Genomic DNA, 20,959 nt, shown 5'->3' on the forward strand with positions numbered 1-20,959 from the left:
AACTGACAGAATTTGTCTTTCTAGAGCATGTACCTGCTATGAAGGAATGGGGTGACCACAGCGGGTTTCACTCACTCAGTGATTACATTGTGCATTGGTAGAGCGTGACTTTTCTCTTCCGCCTCTGACCAAGCTTTTATTCAACGTACAGATCACGGGGTGTCCCACCGTCTCCCATCTCCACCCTCTCCTTCGCCCCTCCACCTCCTCTAGGTCTGACAGATTATTAAGGATTAATTAGCCCTTGGTCCAGCGATAAGGTTGTGCTGTTTAATGATCCGAGGTTCTCCTCCTTCTCAGTGCCCTGCCTCTTTTTTGTTATGGCTGACACTGTCACATTCGTTTCTGCTCATGGGCCAGCAGTGAGCTGTGAAGCCAAAGCGCTTCTGCACGTGTGGCCACCACACCTCATCATTCGCAGCCGGCTGGAACATGTGCCCACTATCCGTGGAGTGATGATCCCACTCCTTCCCCCCACAATGAATCACTGCACTTCCTGCCTTGAAGAAGCCATGGGGGGCATCCCAGTAGCTCACCCGTGCTGCTAGGGTGCCATCACGTGCAATATGTGTTTCTGTTTGCTCCCACAGTGCATGCCACCATGAAGTCTGCCCTCAGCTCTTTGGCTGCGGAGAGGGAGAGGCTGAAACAAGCGCTGGACCAGGAGATGCCCCAGCCCCCCTCAAACCAGATACTGGGGCTGAAGAGCGCCCTCGCTTCGGTAAGCCACTCTACTCTGTCTCATCGTGTACTCAGCCACACCACAAACTCCTAAAGACTTGAGATTGTTGAGCAGCACTAGCAGAGGCCCCCCTCCTGGGTGGGATCACACTGGTGATGTCCAAATCCTCGTTGGGCTTTTATCGGTGTGGGCTGCAGCCACCTGTAAGGCTGCGTTATTTATTGATGTTTGCTAGCGGTTGTTCTTTCCTACTTTCACAAAGTCCTTCGACTACTTACATACCGAAGCACTTTGACAATGCGCTGCGTCCCCTCCAGAGATTTCAACTGTCACACTTTTGTCCAGTTACTTTGTCACAACGCCATCTGCTGTTGAATCATAGGCAGATCCTCAGAGGTGTGTGGGAAGCGCTGGGTCTGCAGGTGGGCAGGCAGGTGCACGAGAGCTGTGTCCTTGAGTCAGTAGCGCCCCGTCCACTACACGTAGCTTTGCCTTACACTCGTCCGTCCTGCCCCTGGTTTCATCTCCGTCCTCGGCGCCGACAAAAACAGGGCAGGATGCGGCCGCTCACAGTTGGTCGCCGTCAGTTCGCATTTGAGCGTCGCTCGTTATTTCTGTCGTGTGAGTCTTTGTCCCTTTCCAGGCTGTTCTCTGAGCGTACACGGAGGGATTCGTGCATAATTCATATCCGTGGTCTCGAGATGCTCTTCCTGGCCCGCGTGCCATTCTGGGAACAGCGAAGAAATGTTCCGCTCTGACAAACAGGGCTCTTATACTCGCACAGAAAGTGCGAGGCCGAAACGAAACCTGGCCGCTCGGACTGGAACGAGTTACCTCTCCGGTCTCTCTGAGACACGCGATGGTACAGCGCGTGTCTGCGCAGCTGTATCGGCCTGTTCGCGACAGCCGGGGGACCTCATTAGCAGAGCCAAGTAGACCACAGGCTGGTGCTTCTGTTTCCTCTGCAGGCACCTCTTCAGGGTTAAGTGGGACATATTACTTTCCCATCAATTATCTTCTTAGTCCCCCAGAGGGTTTTTTTCACATACAGTATACTGTATGTTTTCATTTATAGCTTCGCAAAAAACCAGCTGGCTTAGTCGTTCATCTTCGATATCCGTCTTTTTGCTTATCGTTTCTGTGGAGATTAAAAGAAGATCTCGGTAAAGATGCCATTAGTGAACATCTTTCTCCGTGGTAGCTGTCACTGTAGAGCTTTTTACTGTAAAATTAATAGCTAAACTATTGCTAAACCTAAGCTTATTAGCTTATTATTTAAACTTTACAACTTTAATAATGACAAAAATTCTTACTTTGCTTAGCTAAATCAGCTTAGCCTAGCTTACTTAGCTTATTTTTACTTTAGGTTAAATCAGTTTTTCTTAATGGAAACGGAATAATATGAAATATCTGATTCGTGCTGATAAAAACGTGTAAACAAAAGAGCATAAAATAAAGATCCGTGGCCATAAATTCAAATGTCAATGATGTAAAGAGAAACTTGGGAAGGCTACGTTCTTACGAGGATCATTAGCTAAATTATTTTCGAACATAACGAACTGAGTCTGTGGAGCGAACGTACCCCTCGTTCTGATGTAATCAACCTTTCTGATTTTTTTAATTTTGTTACGAATCTCAAACAAAGTGATAAAACAATTCGAAACGCAGGAATTCGGTAGGCATTTTCAACTCGGTGCGTGATCGAGGCGCATTTTGAAGAGAGGCGTTCGGTTGAAGCGCTTTGTGTTGATTGTGTGTCTCAAACAACCGCCGTTACCTTTCCAGGCCGTAGCCCAAAACTCTGAGCTGAAAGATCGCCTGAGCAGGATACACGCAGAGTCGTGCATCGTAGAGCCCGCCGTCCTTACTAACGTCAACACGGGCCCCCTGCAGGTTGGTGCGGGCGCTGCATGTGGACGTCCCCCTTGCCGTGGCTGTCGCCGCCCACGCTCGTGTCTCACTCGCACTGCGACACTGATGAGATTCCCTTTTGTGTCGGCCGCTTCCTCGGCGCGTGTCCCTCCCTCCATCAGCTTTTTGTGTTCCCTCGTCATCCGCCCCGCATAACGCAGAAGGACTGTGACACCAGTGCGGTTTTGTTGACTGTGTTATGCCGCGGAAGTGCGCCGGGAGCCTGAACGTCCACGTAGACGTCCCGGCGGCCTTTCCGAGAACCCCCAACAGCATCTCCGTCAGTGGGTGTGCTTTGTGAATGCTCCCTCGAGTGCCAGTCGTAAATGCTCCGCTGTCAAATCACGCCTCTTCGGAGTTCCGTTTATAATTTCCGGATGTATTTGTTCATATTGTTTTTCCTCACGGTTCACAAAAGCTTTGTTTTCCTCAACCTGTCAGTCCTTTGCACCGCACTTGCTCGCCGCTTCACGCCAAAAGTGTCCGGTTCAAGGCAAAACCTGTTTAAAATAGCTTCCGTTCGTCGCAAGGCACCCGAAGAACTTTTCTGCAGTAGCTTCCGTGGAAGTTCTCACATGTAGTTCTTCGGCAATACTTTTCAGTTTTCGACACATTTAAATCACCGCACCTGTTCTAATGAAACGTAGTTGTATAATCATTAGCCTTTGTTTATTTGGCCCCTTCTAGCAAAGTCTATTACTTATTGTAGTCATTAGCTATATTAAATATTTCCTCTCTGGAAGAACCTGGTAGTGATATACTGGTTAAGGCTGCTGTCTTGTAGTCTGAAGGTGTGTGGTTCGAATCCCAGTCCTGTAGCATGCTTGATCAAGGTACTTGCCCTGAAAGGATACAGTAGGAATACCCTGCGGTGTGAAATGGCTCAATCATTGTAAGGTTGATTACCTAACATTGCAACATGCCTTGAACGAAGGTGCCATCGAAAGAATAATGAACAATGACGGCACTTGTATGCGCGTTCGTTGTTTATTATCATCTCACTAGTCTTTAGTTTTGTTTGAAGAAATTAGTGTCTTATCTTGGACCTATTTTTGAAAATATATTGCCAGTAAGTTTTGCCCCTTTTCTATCGGTATGATGTGTTCGCCCTTAGAAACAGGAGTCCACGGATGGGTCCCGTCCTCTCGTCCACCAGACGTCCAACGAGAGCAGGGCGTCTGTCACCGAGTCTCTTTCCGAGTTCTTTGACGCGCAAGAAGTGCTGCTGTCCGCCAGCTCCTCGGAGAATGAGGTGAGGGAGCCCGCAGCCGCCGTCATGGTCCATGTTGCATCCCCTTTTAGCTCTCCCGCTGAAAAAGTTCAATTTCCTGCCTTCTGTAAATCCCCTCAAATGCACGCTGTGGGTTAAGCCAGATTGGTGACATTAATCTGGACTAACCGTATCAGCAAATATGTATAAGGCCTAATCCTCGACATCGTAGTAATGGGAGTGCTGACAGCTTCTCCCACAAGCGAAGCGCCTAGACGCACGCGTCTTCCCGTTCACGCCGACGCTGGCGACTCCGCTGGAAAACACTGGAGCACGAATTCAATTGCTCTCATCTAAAAATACACCGCTGAGGAAGCGAGGTGTGAGAAATGGTCTCTTCCTCGCCGCCCTCCCCAAAACACGCTCCCCGAGGCGTCCGCGTCGACAGCACGCAGGTGAAAGAGATCTGCGGGCTGCTGGGAACCGCCCGGGGTTGGAGGGGCTGCGGGAGCACTGAAGGGTGTACTTTACCTTTCAACAAGCGGCAGACCTGCAGTAATTACACTTGTGTTCCAGGCCTCCGATGATGACTCATACATCAGCGATATCAGCGACAACATGTCCATGGACAACTTCAGCAACGAGGTGGAGAGTGAGAGATCCAACCCAGGTGCGGCACACAGTAGGGCTGGGGTGACAGGTCCGCTCAAGTACTAGTTATCGTCTCCTCGGCAGATGGGAGAATAAACATCTGTATTTTCAATATCGAAATGAAAAGTGTGCTTTGTTAGCAAGAGCCACCCCACCGGCGGCTGTTTTTCTTTCTGCTCTTATTGTAATGGTGCTGCATCCTTCTCGGTGTCCTCGCAAGGCGAGTCTCCAGTCCACAGAGCCCTGTCCTCAGCCAGCATCTCACCCTCCCCCATGTTGTGAGGTGTTAAGGCGAGCGAAGGAAAACAGGAAAATACAGGGAAATATTGTAAACACACTGTCAAAAGACTGCTGGGTGATGCAAAAACAGCTCTTGGATGACTCATCATTGCACACGTTATTATTATTTCAAAAGCTGAGATGAAGCTGGACTCGTGTCGCTCCCATTCCTTTCCATCGGGAGAAAGAGCGAAATGCATAAGTGGGTCCGCTGCGGTGAGTTAGCGGGGGGAAGTATCGGTGGGCGTGGCGTGCGTTCTTAGCCGATGCGCTCTGTGCCACCTCCCCAGGCTGCGTGCACAACGGCGACCCCCACAGGCGGCGGTCCTGTCTGCCCTCCCCGAGCCCCAACACGAGCAGCCTGAGCCTGTGGAACATCCTGAGGAACAACATTGGGAAGGACCTGTCCAAGGTGGCCATGCCGGTGGCCTTGAACGAGCCGCTCAACACTCTGCAGCGACTGTGCGAGGAGCTGGAGTACAGCGAGCTGCTGGACCAGGCCGCCGCCACACTGGACCCCTTCGAGCGCATGGTGAGCATACACGACCCTTGTGACCACATGGCGACCGTAGGATCCCTAGAACCACACACATACAGTACCAGTCAAAAGTTTGAGTACGCTCACTGGAAACTGGTCTTTGTCCACTAGACGTTCATTAGCAATTCTGATGAGGAAATGAGCCGACATGTCTTCCCAGTCCTTCTGCAGCAATATCCAGAGATACAGAACACAAGGCTCGACATTAACAGTTGTCTGACTGTCCGGAGCAGCTGATTTGTTTTAATTTTCTTAGTCGGAGCAGTGGAGCCTCATACTCGTCTGACGGACAGGTGAAGAATAAATTAAGATGGCTTATTAACAGACTGAATGCAAAGTAATGACTTCGGTCATAATAAAGAAACCTTGTAACGTCACTAATCTCCATTTGTTTTTCAAATCATTTTCTCACTAGAAAGCATCAAAATCCGACTCAAATAAAACAAAACAGCCAGAATACCTTGCTATTCTGGGTGATTTATTTATGTCGAAGCCTTTTTCTAAGTGTGCTTCCTATGACAGTAGACCGATTGCCTCGCTTTGATAGCAGTTCGCAAGGCTGTTTCTAACGAGACGTTTCATTTTAGAAAATTGGACAGCTTCAAAATCTGATGGGACATTGAAATGTAAAATATACTCGTCTCGTGGACAATAAAACGACAAAAAAGAATTTTTAGTCCTGGTACACGTGTGGGTCGCTTTGCTTTTATTTCTCCTCTGTACTGTACATGGAGGACCCTTCTATCTAGATGGTGTGTGTTGGTCTCCGCAGCACTACTCTTCATACATACACACAATACACTTCTACTTCCACTGAAAGTCCAGAAAGGTCCGCCTCTCTTTAGCCAGTCAGCTGCTCATTGCCCGTTCTCCCTGATGGTCCAGACGGCGCTCCCCAGTGGAACGCAGTGCTGTTTTCCTCACTAAATGCGTGCGGCTTGCAGTCGGACGCGAACAACGAACAGCGCGAGAGTGGGCGTGGGCGTGCCCCATTGTTCCATCTCCGCGCGGTGCCACGCTATCGACGCCGTCCGGGAAATCGCATTTTGTGGGTATTTCATTACAGGGCCAGCTCGAGCTGAGTGCTCTCGCTCCATCGCTTTCTCACACTCCTCCGTGAGCCAGTGTACACTCAGCGGAACCCCCACGCTGGGAGTAACTGCCCCGACTCTGGTCCTCCTCGCATCCAACCATTAGCAGGGCTATAATGGCTCCTCTGCTAATATGTGTGAGGAGCAGAAGCTGCACGTCAGGAGATGCTTAGAGGAAATACTTAATGCGGTTTTCTCCCCACAAACCCATTTACTCCGCACTTCCGGCCATCTCTTCAGCGATTTGCTTACAGCAAGCAGGGTGACACAGAGGCCTGGGGAAACTTGGCTTCGATGCCGAGCTTTCCGGAGCAGCCGTGACCCGGTGTCTCATTTCTGAACCTTATCTTGTCCAGTTTGTTGGACGCAGTCAGATAACTCTCGCTGGGCTGTAGTTCTCCAGCCGGGAGGATTTTTTAAATGTAAATTTTAAATTATGGGCAGCACTGGGTCACAGCGATACAGAGATAGACACAATATACAAAGAAACTGCAAATACGTCCACATACATAAAACAAGGGTAGAGGGTCAAAAGATCTGCAGTATTTAACAAGTGTGATCACATAGTACTAGCTAATAATTTCCAGAAGGGTGTCCAGCATTCCGAAATTCCTTTGAATTGTCCTCCAGATAAAATATTAATTTTGCACGCAGCAGAAAATTAAACACCGCGGTCATCCATTAATGTACAGAGGGAACTTGAGGAGACGACCACACCAGTGAAAGACATTAATATGATATGATATGATAAATTATATCATACATTTATTAGACTCTATAATTATATAATTTTCAATTAGAAAAACAGGAAAACGGGAAACATTTGCTGGAGGTTAATTCAACTAAAGGAGGTTGTACCCCTTGTTAAATACAAAGGTTCATAGTAGTTTTCTCTGGCCTGGACTGTGAATGTTTACACGATGTATTCGGTGTTGACAAGAAGTACAACTCTATTTTATTAGTGTGAACAGATTGCGTTTGTCCATTATTGTGACTTAGTTGAACATCAAACCACATTTTATGGATAATTAATGCAGACATTTGAGTAATTCCAAAGTGTTCGCAAGCTTTTTCTTGCAATTGTTGATACCAGGGATGTGGTGACAGGTTGTACCTCTTACTTAATTACCATGACAGGTAAGGTAATGTGAGAGAATAAACAAGTTCAACACCAGTGGCGCCCTGTCCTTAATGTCTTGACACTCTCGACATGATCTTCCCACAGGTGTACATAGCAACGTTCGCTGTCTCGGGCTACGCTTCGAGCTACTGCCGTGCTGGAGGGAAGCCCTTCAACCCCGTCCTGGGAGAGACATACGAGTGTGACCGTCCGGACAAGGGCTTCCGCTTCATCGCAGAACAGGTGCGGATCCACCGCTTCACCCACTTAGCCCACCCGTGCAGGTCCGTTCGGCTCTGATGGCACTCGCCGCACATGCCGGTGACCATAAGTAGCTCTTAAGTAGCAGCGCCGTGACCTCCAGTAAAACCGTGACCTCCAGTAAAAAGGCAAAGAGGTGGGTACATTAGGAAGCTGGGCACTTTTCCTCCAAGTTCCCTTTTAGCTGACAAGGCGAATGCGCTGCGAGTCCTGATTATGTGTGGAGACTGAGGGAGTACTGACTTTGTTGTGAATGTGTGTAAAAAATAGATGAGGTGCGCTGTGTAAACATGAAAATATGGTACATGAAAATCCAAGACCCCCTTAAAGAAATCCCAAGGCTGAAGTTTTGAACGACAAGATAGAACAGCTGATTTTGCGTTTGTGGTGTGGTGTTTTTGCTTTGTCGCTGGTCGTGTCGACTCTCGAGAAACTGCTGAGAACTTCTAACGCAGCAGGGCAGTTATTACAGCGGTACACTGCCAGAACCCAGCTGGGCTGCAGGACTGGAAAAAAGACCTTTCATAGAAATATAATAAACAAGACAAAAGGCAGCATAGACAACAACTAGGCACTGCGTTTATCCCATGTACATTTGGCTTCTCTTCTTAAAATAGAAATGTCTTAAACAGTTTTCAATAACTGCAATCATTTTCTATTTTGTCTAATACTCTACCCTTAACATGCAAATTGTAGACGTTAGTTATTGCTTCAGTCACAGTCGCTGATTAATAACGCAGATGTCCCTCAAGTTATTTGAGGGTTTCGTTCTAAAATCTCTGATATAGGTAAAATAAATAAAATTACACTGTGAGGCTTATAATTTTAATATTTTAGTAACACCGAGCTACGTTAAAATAAAAACTCAATTTAAAATCAAAACTAAACTTTGGAGTATCAGAGGCTTAAGTGCAGCTCAGTCAACCAGAGGTTACAAAAAAAAAAAAGGAGGTGCAAAAAAACTAAGTTGAGGACCTTTTCCTGATGATGTGAGGTGAAATGCGATGTGTGCGGTAATGGTCTTTACCTGAGTCACCACTTCACCTGATCGATTATGACTCAAACTGAGATGGATTGGAATCTACGTCTGAACCCAGAGGCCAGGAGCTGAAAGGCTACAGCGCTACCCACTGCACCACCCATGGAAGAAATAAATACACTCTTATTAGTGTTACATGGTGCAGCTCTCATCTACAATGATTTCCGTGTCTCCTCAGGTCAGCCATCACCCCCCTATATCAGCATGTCACGCAGAGTCCAAAAACTTCATCTTCTGGCAAGGTGAGGGAGCTTTGTCTACAGAAAACTCTAAACATCACCGTGCCTTTAGCGAAAGGCTCTTCCGATCACCCTGTCTGCGATACCAGGGCTAGTGAGTCTAGTGTCTTCGCTGGCTGACGCTCTTACTGCTCTCTGGGTCTTTCATCTGATGATTTCAGACATGCGATGGAAAAACAAGTTCTGGGGGAAGTCCATGGAAATCGTCCCTGTGGGCATCACCCACGTGGTCCTGCCGGGGTGAGTCTCCTGTCTGCCTCGTCTGACAGGCGTGACGCGCTGAGCTACGCAGACCTGAGCGGACACACATCTGACTGACGAACACCCATATGCCACACCTCAGCTATGAGTCTGACAATAACACGCAGTTAAAGACGGTTTACGGTTCAGCATTTGGCCCTGACTACTCAGAAATTACCCAAACTCATAATGTATAAATGTATACCAGTAAGTAAAAAGTTGATCTGTTAAGTTTCTTGGGTGTGGTAATATAAGACATGACAGATTTTTTTCCAGTAAAGCAACAATTTTAATATGAGAAATTACAAAAACAGTGTTATCTAGCAGCTGAATTTTGACAAACTGTAAAGACAGCAATAACAACATTGGAATGCTTACAGTACTATTAATAAAAAGTGTAAAAATACAAATATAATAGCTGGGCAGATTTAAAAAAAGAAAAAAAACAGGTACGGATTGAACTTAAGTTCATTATATCAGAAAATAACTGTTTTTGCAACATGTTGTCAGTAACAACAGGGGGTGGCACGGTGGCACAGCAAGTAATGCTGTTGTCTCACAGCGCCTGGGTGGTGCGAGAGGACATGGCTTCGGTCCCCGCTCAGGCTGTGTGGAGTTTGCACATTCTCCTTGTGTCTGTGTGCATTTCCTCTGGGTGCTCTGGTTTCCTCCCACACTCCAAAGACATACTGTTCAGGTTCCCCTATAGTGTGTGGATGACAGAGAGTGTGTTCCACTGATGTATGGATGAGTGACCCAGTGTAAGTAGTGTATCTAGCAGTGTAAGTCACCACGGTGAATAAGGTGTGTGGGCTGATAGAGCTCATTGAAAGTCGCTTTGGAGAGGTGTCTGCTAAATAAATAAATGTAAATGTAACAATACAGACTGGCCTGCAACGCCATGTTTGGGGTGACCAACTTGAACAATTTTTGCTCTTTTCATGCACCTTTTCTTCAGGCTGAGCTGTTGGATAAATGTATCATGGTTGCCATAATGGTCATATAACATCTCTAGTAACCTTTATTGATACATTTTCATTTTTATTTACTTAGAAAGATTATACTGTTGTTATGTTCAGATGATGTGGAAGAGAAAATTCAGGAGCTAAAATGGGCACTTTGCTTTACAATTTGAAGATAACTTCAGGAAACATTTACCTAAGTAACATTTATGTTAAATTACAAAGAAGACTAGTTGGCTGCCTAGATGTCTGTAATTTGATAGCGGAATATTGTGAATGTCTCCCGGAGGTTCGGATTAAGTTACAGTTGTACAGACTGAAGAGACACGAGTTCCCTGTCTAAAGCTGCCACTTCACTCTCCAACTACAAGCCAAAACAAATTAAATAACATTGAAATTAAAACCCAGAAAAACACAACTAGCTTGTAGCTTTCTGTCTTCTCCTTTTATTCCCTTTGCCTTCTGCGCTCCCGACAGGTGTGTTCTTTTTGTGAAATGACTGGCATTCAGCAATTTGCACTAATGAATTTTCACCCATGGAATTTGAAGAGAGGGGGGCGCGGCAGTGCAGCGGGTTCAGCCGTGCCCGCTGTGTGGCAGGTCTGAGGTTTGAGTCCTGCTTGGGGTGCCTTGTGATGGACTAGCGTCCTGTCCTGGGTGCGTCCTCTCTGGATTTACACCCTGTGTTGCCAGGTTAGGCTCCAACTCGCTGCGATCCCACTCTGGACAAGCGGTTGTTGATGTTGTTTGGAATTTGAAGATAGCAGGTCACTTTCAAGCAAATTTTATCGGGCAACTAATTTTCTAGGGAGCCCTCTGGCAATTGCTTACATTTACATTTATTTATTTAGCAGACAATTTTCTCCAAACCGACTTCCAATGAACTCTATGTAGTGTTATGAGCCCACACACCTTATTCACCAAGGTGACTTACACTGCTAGATACACTACTTACACTGGGTCACTCATCCATACATCAGTGGAACACACTCTCTCTGTCACTCATACACTATGGGGGAACCTGAACAGCATGTCTTTTGACTGTGGGAGGAAACCAGAGCACCCAGAGGAAACCCACTCAGACACAGGGAGAACATGCAAAGTCCACACAGACTGAGCAGGGATCGTACCAATGACCTCTTCAACCACGCAGGAGCTGCAAGGCAACAGCGCTACTCACCGTGCCACCGTGTTTATATCGTGTATTAGGTAGAGAGGGCTCTGCTCCCCCGTGGTGTGATGGTGATGCATGAGGTTGATTTTGTACCCCTGAAATGTTCTTACTTCTGGAATGACAGCAAACAGGTGTAGTGCCACACTTGCTTTGGTATCTGCGCTCAGACCCAAGCGGTTCTGGTTCTTTCCTTCTGCACCTCCACCTTCCCATCCAGGTTTGGCGATCATTACGAGTGGAACAAAGTCACCTCCTGCATCCACAACATCCTGAGCGGGCAAAGGTGGATCGAGCACTACGGCGAGATCTCCATCAAGAACCGCAGCAGCGACATATGCCAGTGCAAGGTCACTTTCATAAAGGTGAAAATCTGCTTATATACAGTATGAAAGGACAAAACTCATATATTCATTGACTAGTCTTTAGTTTCGCCCCCTCAAATGTATTCCGTAGTGAATTTGGTTCAGAGGTCAATAACTGACATTATCTGGTCGTACCGCTGTGCATGAGAGACATTCGGTAAACTGTTCACTGTGACAGCAGTTTTACGTCTTTATTTGATAGCCTTTATCCGAAACATATGATCTAATGTAGCTCCCGTCAACACCTGACACTTACGCAACGCAAATTAGTCTCTCAAGAATTCCAGCTAACATTAAAATTGACATTCAGCGAGAAGAATGTGTGTAGCTGTTCAATGAGACCTAAGGAGGTTGTACAAGTGACTGCAGTGGATTACTGCAGAAAGGCCCCAGGGTCAGACAGTATCAGCATCCCTTTTCATCGAAATTATTCTCTTGAGGCTGCAGCTCGGCACCACGGTAGAGGTTCTTCGACAAGAATTGCGTTAGCTGTTCACGCTTATTGTAGCGCTTTCTGTGGGCCGTAGGCAAAGTACTGGAACTCGGCAGTGAACGAGGTGGAAGGCTCGGTCACCGACGACAAGGGCAAGGTCATCCACACGCTGTTCGGCAAGTGGCACGAAGGCATGTACTGTGGGAACCCGCCGTCGGCCACCTGCGTCTGGAGGGCAAGTGAGTGACCCCGCGGAGATAGTCGGCCGCATCCACGCAGTTGCGATACGAGTCGCATACAGGAAGAATTACCCAACTGTATAAATGGGCAAATCACTGTAAGCCGCTTAACACTGCAAGCTGCAGCGGAGAAAAGCATCAGCTTAGTATATAAATGTAAATGTAGTATCCATGGTGGATTACTGTAGCAAATCGGCTATTTTGGATACAGAGCAGCGGTGTGCAATTAACAGCACGGCAAGGCTGAACTGATTCAGTAAAACATCCAGCTTTCTAGTATGAATGGAGAACACCGTCCTGTGTAAAATCACTGGCCAACGAGCAATGTGCTGTGATAGTAATAGTAACGGTGAAGAATGAAGCTTTACGCATTACGCAGTGCTGGTTGCGGACGCACGAGATGAGCAAACCGAAGCTATTATTTCCGTCGTGTGAGCAGATGCGATGCCTCCAGACCATGAACAGTACTACGGTTTCACCAAGCTTGCCATTGAGCTCAACGAAGTGGACCCAGCGATGAAGGCGCTACTGCCCCCTACTGACACAAGGCTGCGCCCTGACCAAAGGTAAATCGACGAGTTGGGGCACGAGATCGGAAGTGGCCTTTGTTGTGGTAAAGCTGCTGTCTGGCTGCTGCTGTTGGTTTTAGCTCAGACAAATCCAAGGGAAAATGTGTTACATCATACTTGTATCAGAAGCTTTTTAGCCCTATTAAAAATCAGAACTTCAAAAGGCTTTTATCGCAGAGCATTCGTCTCATATCGTAAATAACTTAGCTTTGTTTATTGCTCTCGTTCAACAGCTGAATGTATAATCTCAAATGCTGAGACACGCACGCACACGCGCACACACACACAACATGTTGTAGGTCTCAGTGGACTTTTCATGGCTGGATGTGGTGTGGAAACAGCAGGTTTCTTGGCCGTTAATGTGTAGATGATCCCTCCGCTGGGTGCTGCACAGAAGAAACACTGGCTGGGCTCCAGGTCGCTGGCAGGGACTTCTGAGCTCCGCTGCCAGACAGACAGCTTCAGTATCACACACTTGCTGTCTAGCGCGGAGTAGGAGCAGCGTTAGAGGGACCCCATCGTGCCGCTGAAGGCCTCCTTTCCCTGCTTTTCCATCAGGCTTCTGGAGGAGGGGAATGTGGAAGCCGCGGAAGTGCAGAAGCAGAGGATAGAGCAGCTGCAGCGGGACAGACGGAGAGTCTTGGAGGAGAACAACATGATGCACCAACCCCGATTCTTCAAGTAGGGCAAAAGTCTCCTTCTCCAACAGGAGAAACCCCAGATCTTAGTTTCCCAGTTGCAGTTTGTTGCTTTTTCATGGTTCCAGTTCTGCATGTGCAATGTGTTCTTTCATGGATTTGGTGTCTGTGCAATAAAGATGTGTGTGTGGTTGTGCGTGCATGTGCAATGCGCCGAGTTTTCTTTTCTCCTGTGCGTTTGCAGGAAACTCAAAGACGATACCTGGGTGAGCAACAACACATACTGGGACCTGAGGAAGGACTCAGGGTTCTCCAACGTGGACTTCCCTGTGCTGTGGTGACCAGGTCCTCTCTCATGTGACGTGTCTGCAGACGGCAGTTTCAAGGTTGTTCAGGCTGGCCCTGTTCACCGGCCCCGTTCATTTGCTGTTCATCCTCGTGTTTTTGCTGCGGTCCATCTGGTTTGATGCCTTAATAGAGAGTGCTTTTTGGAAAATGATGTAGCTTTTTTATGCAAACATATACCGTATTCTGAATGTAGCGAAAATATGCAAAGTGGCATCCCTTTGGGCATCTTTGGTGTCATTGGCTGCACGCGGGCCGCTGTGCACTGAGAAACCAACAGAAGCATAGTGGCTCCCTCTTGTGGCCTCGCTCCTATACAGATGGGCAGAAGAAAAATCACTGCTCTTGGATGTCGATTACATCGATGGTGCGCTGTCTTGGAGGTCTTCGCCGGCAGAGCTGTACTCTGTAAGAAACTGTTTTAACTCCTGAGATTTGCTACCTCCTCGCTGGAATGGCAATGAGATGCAACTGACATGGAAATAGCGGCTGTACTACATTGCAAAGACTTGGCACTCTTCCATAGCCTTACGCATTAAACGTGACTTTTATTCTAACATGGTTAAAACCTTGTATAATACTGTATGTTTGAATATGTATGAAGAATGTGTGATGAAAAGAAGTATGCCATCTTTAAATTCTGTTATATCAGCATTTTACCCTAACTGCTCTACAGCTGTAATTTTGCCTGTATGTCCATGTGAGCTCTACACATATTTGATCTATAACTCAGTGTATCATACTATTTGGGCACCAATCACTATCCTGTAGTAACCTCTGACTGATCTGATGTATGGCACAGATAATATAAATAATGATATATAAGCTTGATTTCTTGCCTGTTCCTAAATCAAAAGTGAGGTAATGGGCTGGACCAAAACAACATATAGGATTATAACTATTCCTCAATGCCCTGTTTCACCTAATTATACTGTATATTACAATTTGAACATCTGCACTGTTAAAATAAAAGGGACCTGAAGCCAGGTATTACAGCATTTCACTGTATGATCATTTGGGTATTGATGGTGAAAAGTTTCTAAGAACAGGGCAAAGATTTTAACACATATTTATATTTTGGGCAATATTTTGGAAATATTCATGTTACCATTTTCCACAATATATTCTTAAAATGACCTTTGAGCTACTATTAATACATCAGCAAATGAGGTGTTTCAATTTAAAATAGACCCAGCTGTGGAGTACGGCCTGTTTTTAAAGTACTTTGCAGTATTATGTATAAGATGCATACATTAAGATTTTAACATCTAATTGTAATACACATATTCCCAACTATCCCAAGCATGTTTAGCACGTTGTCTGCTCTTTATGTGTTTGCCCACGTCCTCGAACCAAATGACTGCACCTGCCCCAGATCAGAGCCCAAGAGTATAACAGGCGCTGTTCTGGTTCACCTGGTTGCAGAACCTCATTGAGTCAAACTGCTTCTCCTGCGAAAGCCAAAAGATCCCCACTTAGATCCTCGTCCTTCCAGTCCCTCTCCGCCCTTGTCCTTCGTTCCGTTTCCTGCCTTCCCGGTTTCGGATCTCTGCCTCATCTGGTCAGCTTAGATTCCTCTTTCGTCCCAAGAACAACGTCAGCGCTTTGAACGACCCACGCCTGGCCCTGACTACGATCCCGGATTGTTCCTTGTATGTGCTACAATAAACGAACCCATGATTGGGTCCATGCCAACTCCTCGGTTTCCCACCCTCATCCCCGTGACATTATGCAAATTGTGATTACTTATGTAATTAACCGCAGACCTAAAAGAGAAGTTTGTGCCTACCTAAATGTCTGTAAATGGCATGCAAAATGTAAAGTAATGAAGCAAAGGTTCATTCGTTCCCATAGCTAGTGTATCTCAGTGACAAGCGTCTTAATTCGTTCATAAATCAAAAGCCACTTTTATCACTTAGTGATGATTAATAAAGCAGTCTTCTCTCAATTTATTTGGGTTTGTTCTGAAAAAACTTAAGACAAAATATAATAACTTGTAGGACTTTCATTTCATTATTTTTCATCAATTTCATCCATGTATCCATCCATTATGAGTAGTCACTGGTGCAATTCCGGGTCACGGTGGTCCGCAGCCTGTCTTGGAAGCACGGCTGATGAGCCATTGTACTGTACACTCTTGACAAGACACAAGTTGTTTATTAACTTCAAACAACATAACAATCAAAAGGACTTTAAAATTCCTGAAAATGTAAAAATGAAAGAATATTTCCTCTCCACAATATGGCTGAAAACTGAAATACAGTGACTGTTCAAAAACCCATTTAGTACATATTGTTGCCTGATTCATCCCATAAACATGTGCAGTGTTCCATTCTTGTTATTGATCACCAACAATGAGGATCATTTGACACGACCCGTAAAATGCAGAAGTGAATTAAGCTAATCCTGTCTCGCCCTTCAGTACTGTTTGGAACACTTTTACTGCCAACTAATTGGTGGACATGCAACTACAAGCTGCTTTGCTCAACAAGCAATATTTCAGAAAATGGATAAGTTAAGAGAATAAAATATAATGCATAATTGGGCAAAAAATGTGTTTGAACATTTGTAACACACTGAGAAAAATGGAAAGTAGCTCAACTGAAAATATTAAAACAATACATTTACAATCAACTTAATACATGAGAACATAATTATATTGCATAAAGTCCAAGTGAAATTCAACACAGTCACCAAAAAGTGATGTGATCACGCTGAAACAAAATGTTCCAATCTATTTAGACTTCTAACAGACAGCGTTCACTCAACATGATTTTAACTGCTTGTTCAATTTACTTAATTAAAATTAGTTAATGCAACAATTCTTTTGCATTTTGTCTCATCTTAATTTCATTGTGTTCAATCCATCTACATTTACTTAATCCGGTTGTGTTGGGACTATGTGAATAATATTTGTTGTGTCAGTGTATTGCTGAAACAACTGAAAAAGGGAGGCTCTACTAAAAATATATACAGTATCTATTTATATAGTATATTGTATTATATATAGTTTAGTTATAATTTATTATATAGTTTAACATTCGATCAATTATTAAATATATATGAATGACACGTAATTAATAATAAATATAATTAATATATTGTTAATATATCATGTTATGCAGATGACATAGGGATACATGTTTTTTCTGTCTTGTTTTCTGGAAAAAAGGAGAAAGCCTCAAACTTCTTTTCGAGATGATGAAAACAAGACAGAAAATGTTGGCTTCAGTCAGTATCATGTTCCGAGTCTCAATTGTTTGTGAATGCGTGTTTTCACTAAGGTTTATCACAGCTTCATTTCTATGGGAAAAAAAATTTGATGGACTTCTGCTGAAACGTTGCCCGTGTATTCAAGAAATATAAAGTTTACTCCTTGCATATTTTTGTCTCTGCCTTCAGCGAGGTTTTTTTTTTTTTTTTTTCCCCGTTTGCGCGGGAGCAACTTCAAAGTGTGCGAGCGCGCGTGCGCTTTGCAAAGCACGACCATCGATCTGGAGAACGACACCTGAGGGGACCTGGTAATTCAGTAGACGGTAAGAATTGCAATAAAAATCTGATAGTATTCTGAATAGCTGTCCACCTAACGTTAAATAATTTTTTTTTTTTAAAAATGTGTTTTAAGAAAACCCTACACTTTTTTAAATCATGTCGACCGTTAACAGATTTAGGCCTATTTCGCCGGGTGTCGTGATCCTCGTTTCGCGATCGCGATAGTCGCGACAGTTGCGCGATCGTAATGTTTTTTTTTTTTTTTTTTTTAACAAATCACACTCATTCGTGATGGTTGCGACAGTTGCGCGATAGTCGCGACAGTGGTCGTCGCGGGAGTGGCCTCTCGTGCCGGTTTGTAGAGCCATTGTACCGAAAAAGTACCAGTGAATAAGTATTAATATTTACATCATGTGCATTTTAGCAGATGGGTTTTCCCCAAAGCTGCTTTCAATGAGCTGTATGTGTTATGAGCCCACACACCTTATTCACCAAGGTGACTTACACTGCTAGATACACTACAATCATGACATGGGTCACCCTCCAGTGATGGTGGTAATGTGTATAATCAGGGTAAGCACTTTTTTGATGTTGGCGGGCTAAAGAAAACACTCTAGGCATTCACCTAGAAAATTACATTTTCTCATACAACTACTGTTTGTTCTCTGTGCTTGTCTTTTATCTGAGAATGAGTCTTTGCATGAGTCTTCCCCTGAAAGCCTTGATAACTGAGCTTTACCAGTAATGACCATTGGCCATCTAACTGGCAAATCTTCTCGCTGCTTAGCCAAGTTCAGCTCAGCTAGATCAGCTTTCCCGCATTCTCCTACAGGATGACCGGCTACTCGGTGATTCCCCATTCATCCACCTCCATTCCAGGAAAGAGCAGATGGCCACATGCCACTACCATACTAGTGAATGCAACTGTGGAAGAGAAGAAGATAAGGCGAGAGAGATGGTATATCTTGGGTTACTTCCAACAAATCCAGCCTCATCCAGTCAAGTTAACATTTTAGGTATTCCTGTCAGTTTCCTTAATATTGCAAAGGAATAAAAAAGATGAAGGACTTGAAAAATGAATGATAAGTACAGATAGAGAAATTCTGCTCAAACACCAAGTACCGAGCTTCACAAGGCTAATCATCATCACAGATGACAAATTATGCTTTAAGTGCATCACATTAAGTATTTATTTGACGGTTTAACTAAAAGAACTCCACAATAGGCATCGTTTATTTTTCACTCCAAGCTCGAATGACGATAACTAAGCGCACTTTGAAACATTATCTTCATTTTATATTGTCTATCATAATAGAGTCACATGGCTGTCATTCTAAAGGTGCTATTGCAACACTGATCTCATTCACCAGGAATGTACTTTCCACTGCCTCTTAGATTGTCTTAACTTTATAGGGGAGTTTTCTCATGTACCTGGAGGAAAAGCAGACATGTTGATATGCATCTGCAAGTAGCAAAGACAGCTTTATTTACTGTGGTCAGGCCAACCCCATGTAACCAGAAGAGCACATCAATTTAAGATAAGAGCCCAAGAGTCATCTAATCAATTAATCATCCAGCTTTCGGCTTGCGGGAGTCATCATCTTAACCAGTTTGGCTCTGTATTTACAGAAAATTTACAGAGTAACATAGCAGTAAAAATGTTAATGTATTTATATAGCCGGATTATGTTTCAGTGATTGCTAGTGGTACATGAGCACCCCCACCCAACTATATATAGGGACCACGGATCTAACTCTTACGCATTAGACTTTATGTGAACTTTATTTTTATGCTTACTCCTCCTACCAAAACACCTACTCTCTTATCCAGCCCCTGATCTACTGATTTAGTGTCACTAGATCAAGGAGGGAATTTACCAGAATATCTTTGAAGACTCTATTCCCTCAGTTTATAAGGCTCGTTTTATTCAGAAAATCCCTTTTCCAGTGGGGAAAAAATATGCATGTTATGGTAAAATATCGCCATATCTCATTAGTCAAAACTACTTCAGTAGTCAACAGGTGTTTTCAAAGCAAAAGGAAACAGTTATGACAGTCTCCCAATATTAATTACTGTAAAATACAAACTCTATAATGCTGCACAGCTGTCTATCTGCACTCCTTCAGCTCTTCCATTCCTATTAAGTACTGTACACGTAACAAACGCTCACAGACAAAACATGCATTCATATGACAATTTTTATGCATTTGATTTTTAAATAAAAACAGTAAAGAAAAAAGAATGTAATCTCAACTTTTGGCCACACACATACAACGTGGGACAACAGAGATATTGCATTTAAAAACAAAACATTATTTTTAAAAACATGGTATGGCAACAATTATTAAGGGCACTTATCAATTAACAAGGGCCAATTATTTGATCACTCTGAATTCCATCAGAGGTACTGGGTCACAGCCAAAGAATTTACTGTTGTTTCTGGTGCTTTTCCCAAAGGCCTTTCACGCCTTATATTAGGGAGTGTAGGTAATATATACAATTACTCATATTTAGACTATCTGTCATTAAATGGTTTCCAGATTTCTAATAAGAAATCTAATAAAGCCTTAAGGTTAGTATGCGAGGAAAATACCATTCTATGGTACAGGTCACATCGGTGTTCAAAATGCAATGATATGTATTGCAAAGAAGTTTGGACTCTACCCAGGAAATGTGGTCTCACTAATAAAATAAGGTTTCCTTTAAAATTTTTCATATCCTACAAAAAAGTGTTAATGATATTGAAAGGATATCAGTGATTTATATGAATTTTGTGAGTTTTGGAAAGTGTATCATCGAGATACCTGAAAGTAAAAGTAAATTTCACATTTTTTCTTGTGTTTTTTTTAATAAAGCTGTGTACAGTATTTGGTAAATATCATATCCACAAACAAAAGTGGTCAAATGCTAAACCTAACCCTAACCCTACTGAAAACTGAGATGGGACGATATGTCAAGACTTCACAACATATTAGAAATAAGAACACGAGACACCCTTCAGTTGTTTGAGCTGTATAATTGGTCTGGAATGCGGGTAAACAAAAAAGGGGAAAAAATGTAATTAGAGTTGTGTGCATTCTTCTTACAGTATTTATTATTTATGTAACTCTATATGGTTGCTTGCTTTAGTGTAAAAAAAAAAAAAAAGAAACTTTTAAGAAGACCATTGACAGCCTGCAAAAAACAAACAGGTGGATCCTGGATCTGATCACACCAGAATTCTCACAGGAAGCACAAAGGTTGTTATACTTTGGACAAATCGTGTGAAAAGTGGATTCTCTCCAGTCGAGACGATGGCAATGGCTGGAAAAGTTGGAGCCAAACGATGAAGACGAGCAGCCAGCAACCGGAGGGATGGACTCAGCTACAACGACAATTGAACTGATGCACCCCTTCCAGCAGCGAGGACACAAGAGGAGGACAGAACATTCCAGAAGTACTGTATGTAGGGAGTCACTGAGAGCCCACGTTGACTCGAGGGCAC

The 20,959-nt window shown here is 44.2% G+C and overlaps 1 protein-coding gene across 3 annotated transcripts in view; it reads left to right on the top strand.

Annotated features, from left to right (window-relative positions):
• osbpl3b (oxysterol binding protein-like 3b) overlaps positions 1–15,078 on the top strand; it is a 41,155-nt gene extending 26,077 nt beyond the window's left edge. For 2 of the 3 annotated variants that reach the window (XM_018740712.2, XM_029259934.1), the window contains 13 exons: positions 591–721; positions 2,468–2,575; positions 3,708–3,845; positions 4,380–4,473; positions 5,024–5,265; positions 7,588–7,725; positions 8,961–9,024; positions 9,183–9,261; positions 11,615–11,759; positions 12,287–12,431; positions 12,871–12,997; positions 13,559–13,681; positions 13,883–15,078. In XM_018740712.2, the coding sequence (XP_018596228.1) occupies positions 591–721; positions 2,468–2,575; positions 3,708–3,845; positions 4,380–4,473; positions 5,024–5,265; positions 7,588–7,725; positions 8,961–9,024; positions 9,183–9,261; positions 11,615–11,759; positions 12,287–12,431; positions 12,871–12,997; positions 13,559–13,681; positions 13,883–13,979 (1,631 nt within the window). In that variant the 3' untranslated portion in view covers positions 13,980–15,078. The remainder of the gene's footprint in view (positions 1–590; positions 722–2,467; positions 2,576–3,707; positions 3,846–4,379; positions 4,474–5,023; positions 5,266–7,587; positions 7,726–8,960; positions 9,025–9,182; positions 9,262–11,614; positions 11,760–12,286; positions 12,432–12,870; positions 12,998–13,558; positions 13,682–13,882) is intronic. The other variant, XM_029259933.1, reaches the window with a different exon arrangement.
• Positions 15,079–20,959: the final 5,881 nt, after the last annotated feature.

The sequence above is a fragment of the Scleropages formosus genome, chromosome 18 (genome assembly GCF_900964775.1).
Source record: "Scleropages formosus chromosome 18, fSclFor1.1, whole genome shotgun sequence".
Taxonomy (NCBI): domain Eukaryota; kingdom Metazoa; phylum Chordata; class Actinopteri; order Osteoglossiformes; family Osteoglossidae; genus Scleropages; species Scleropages formosus.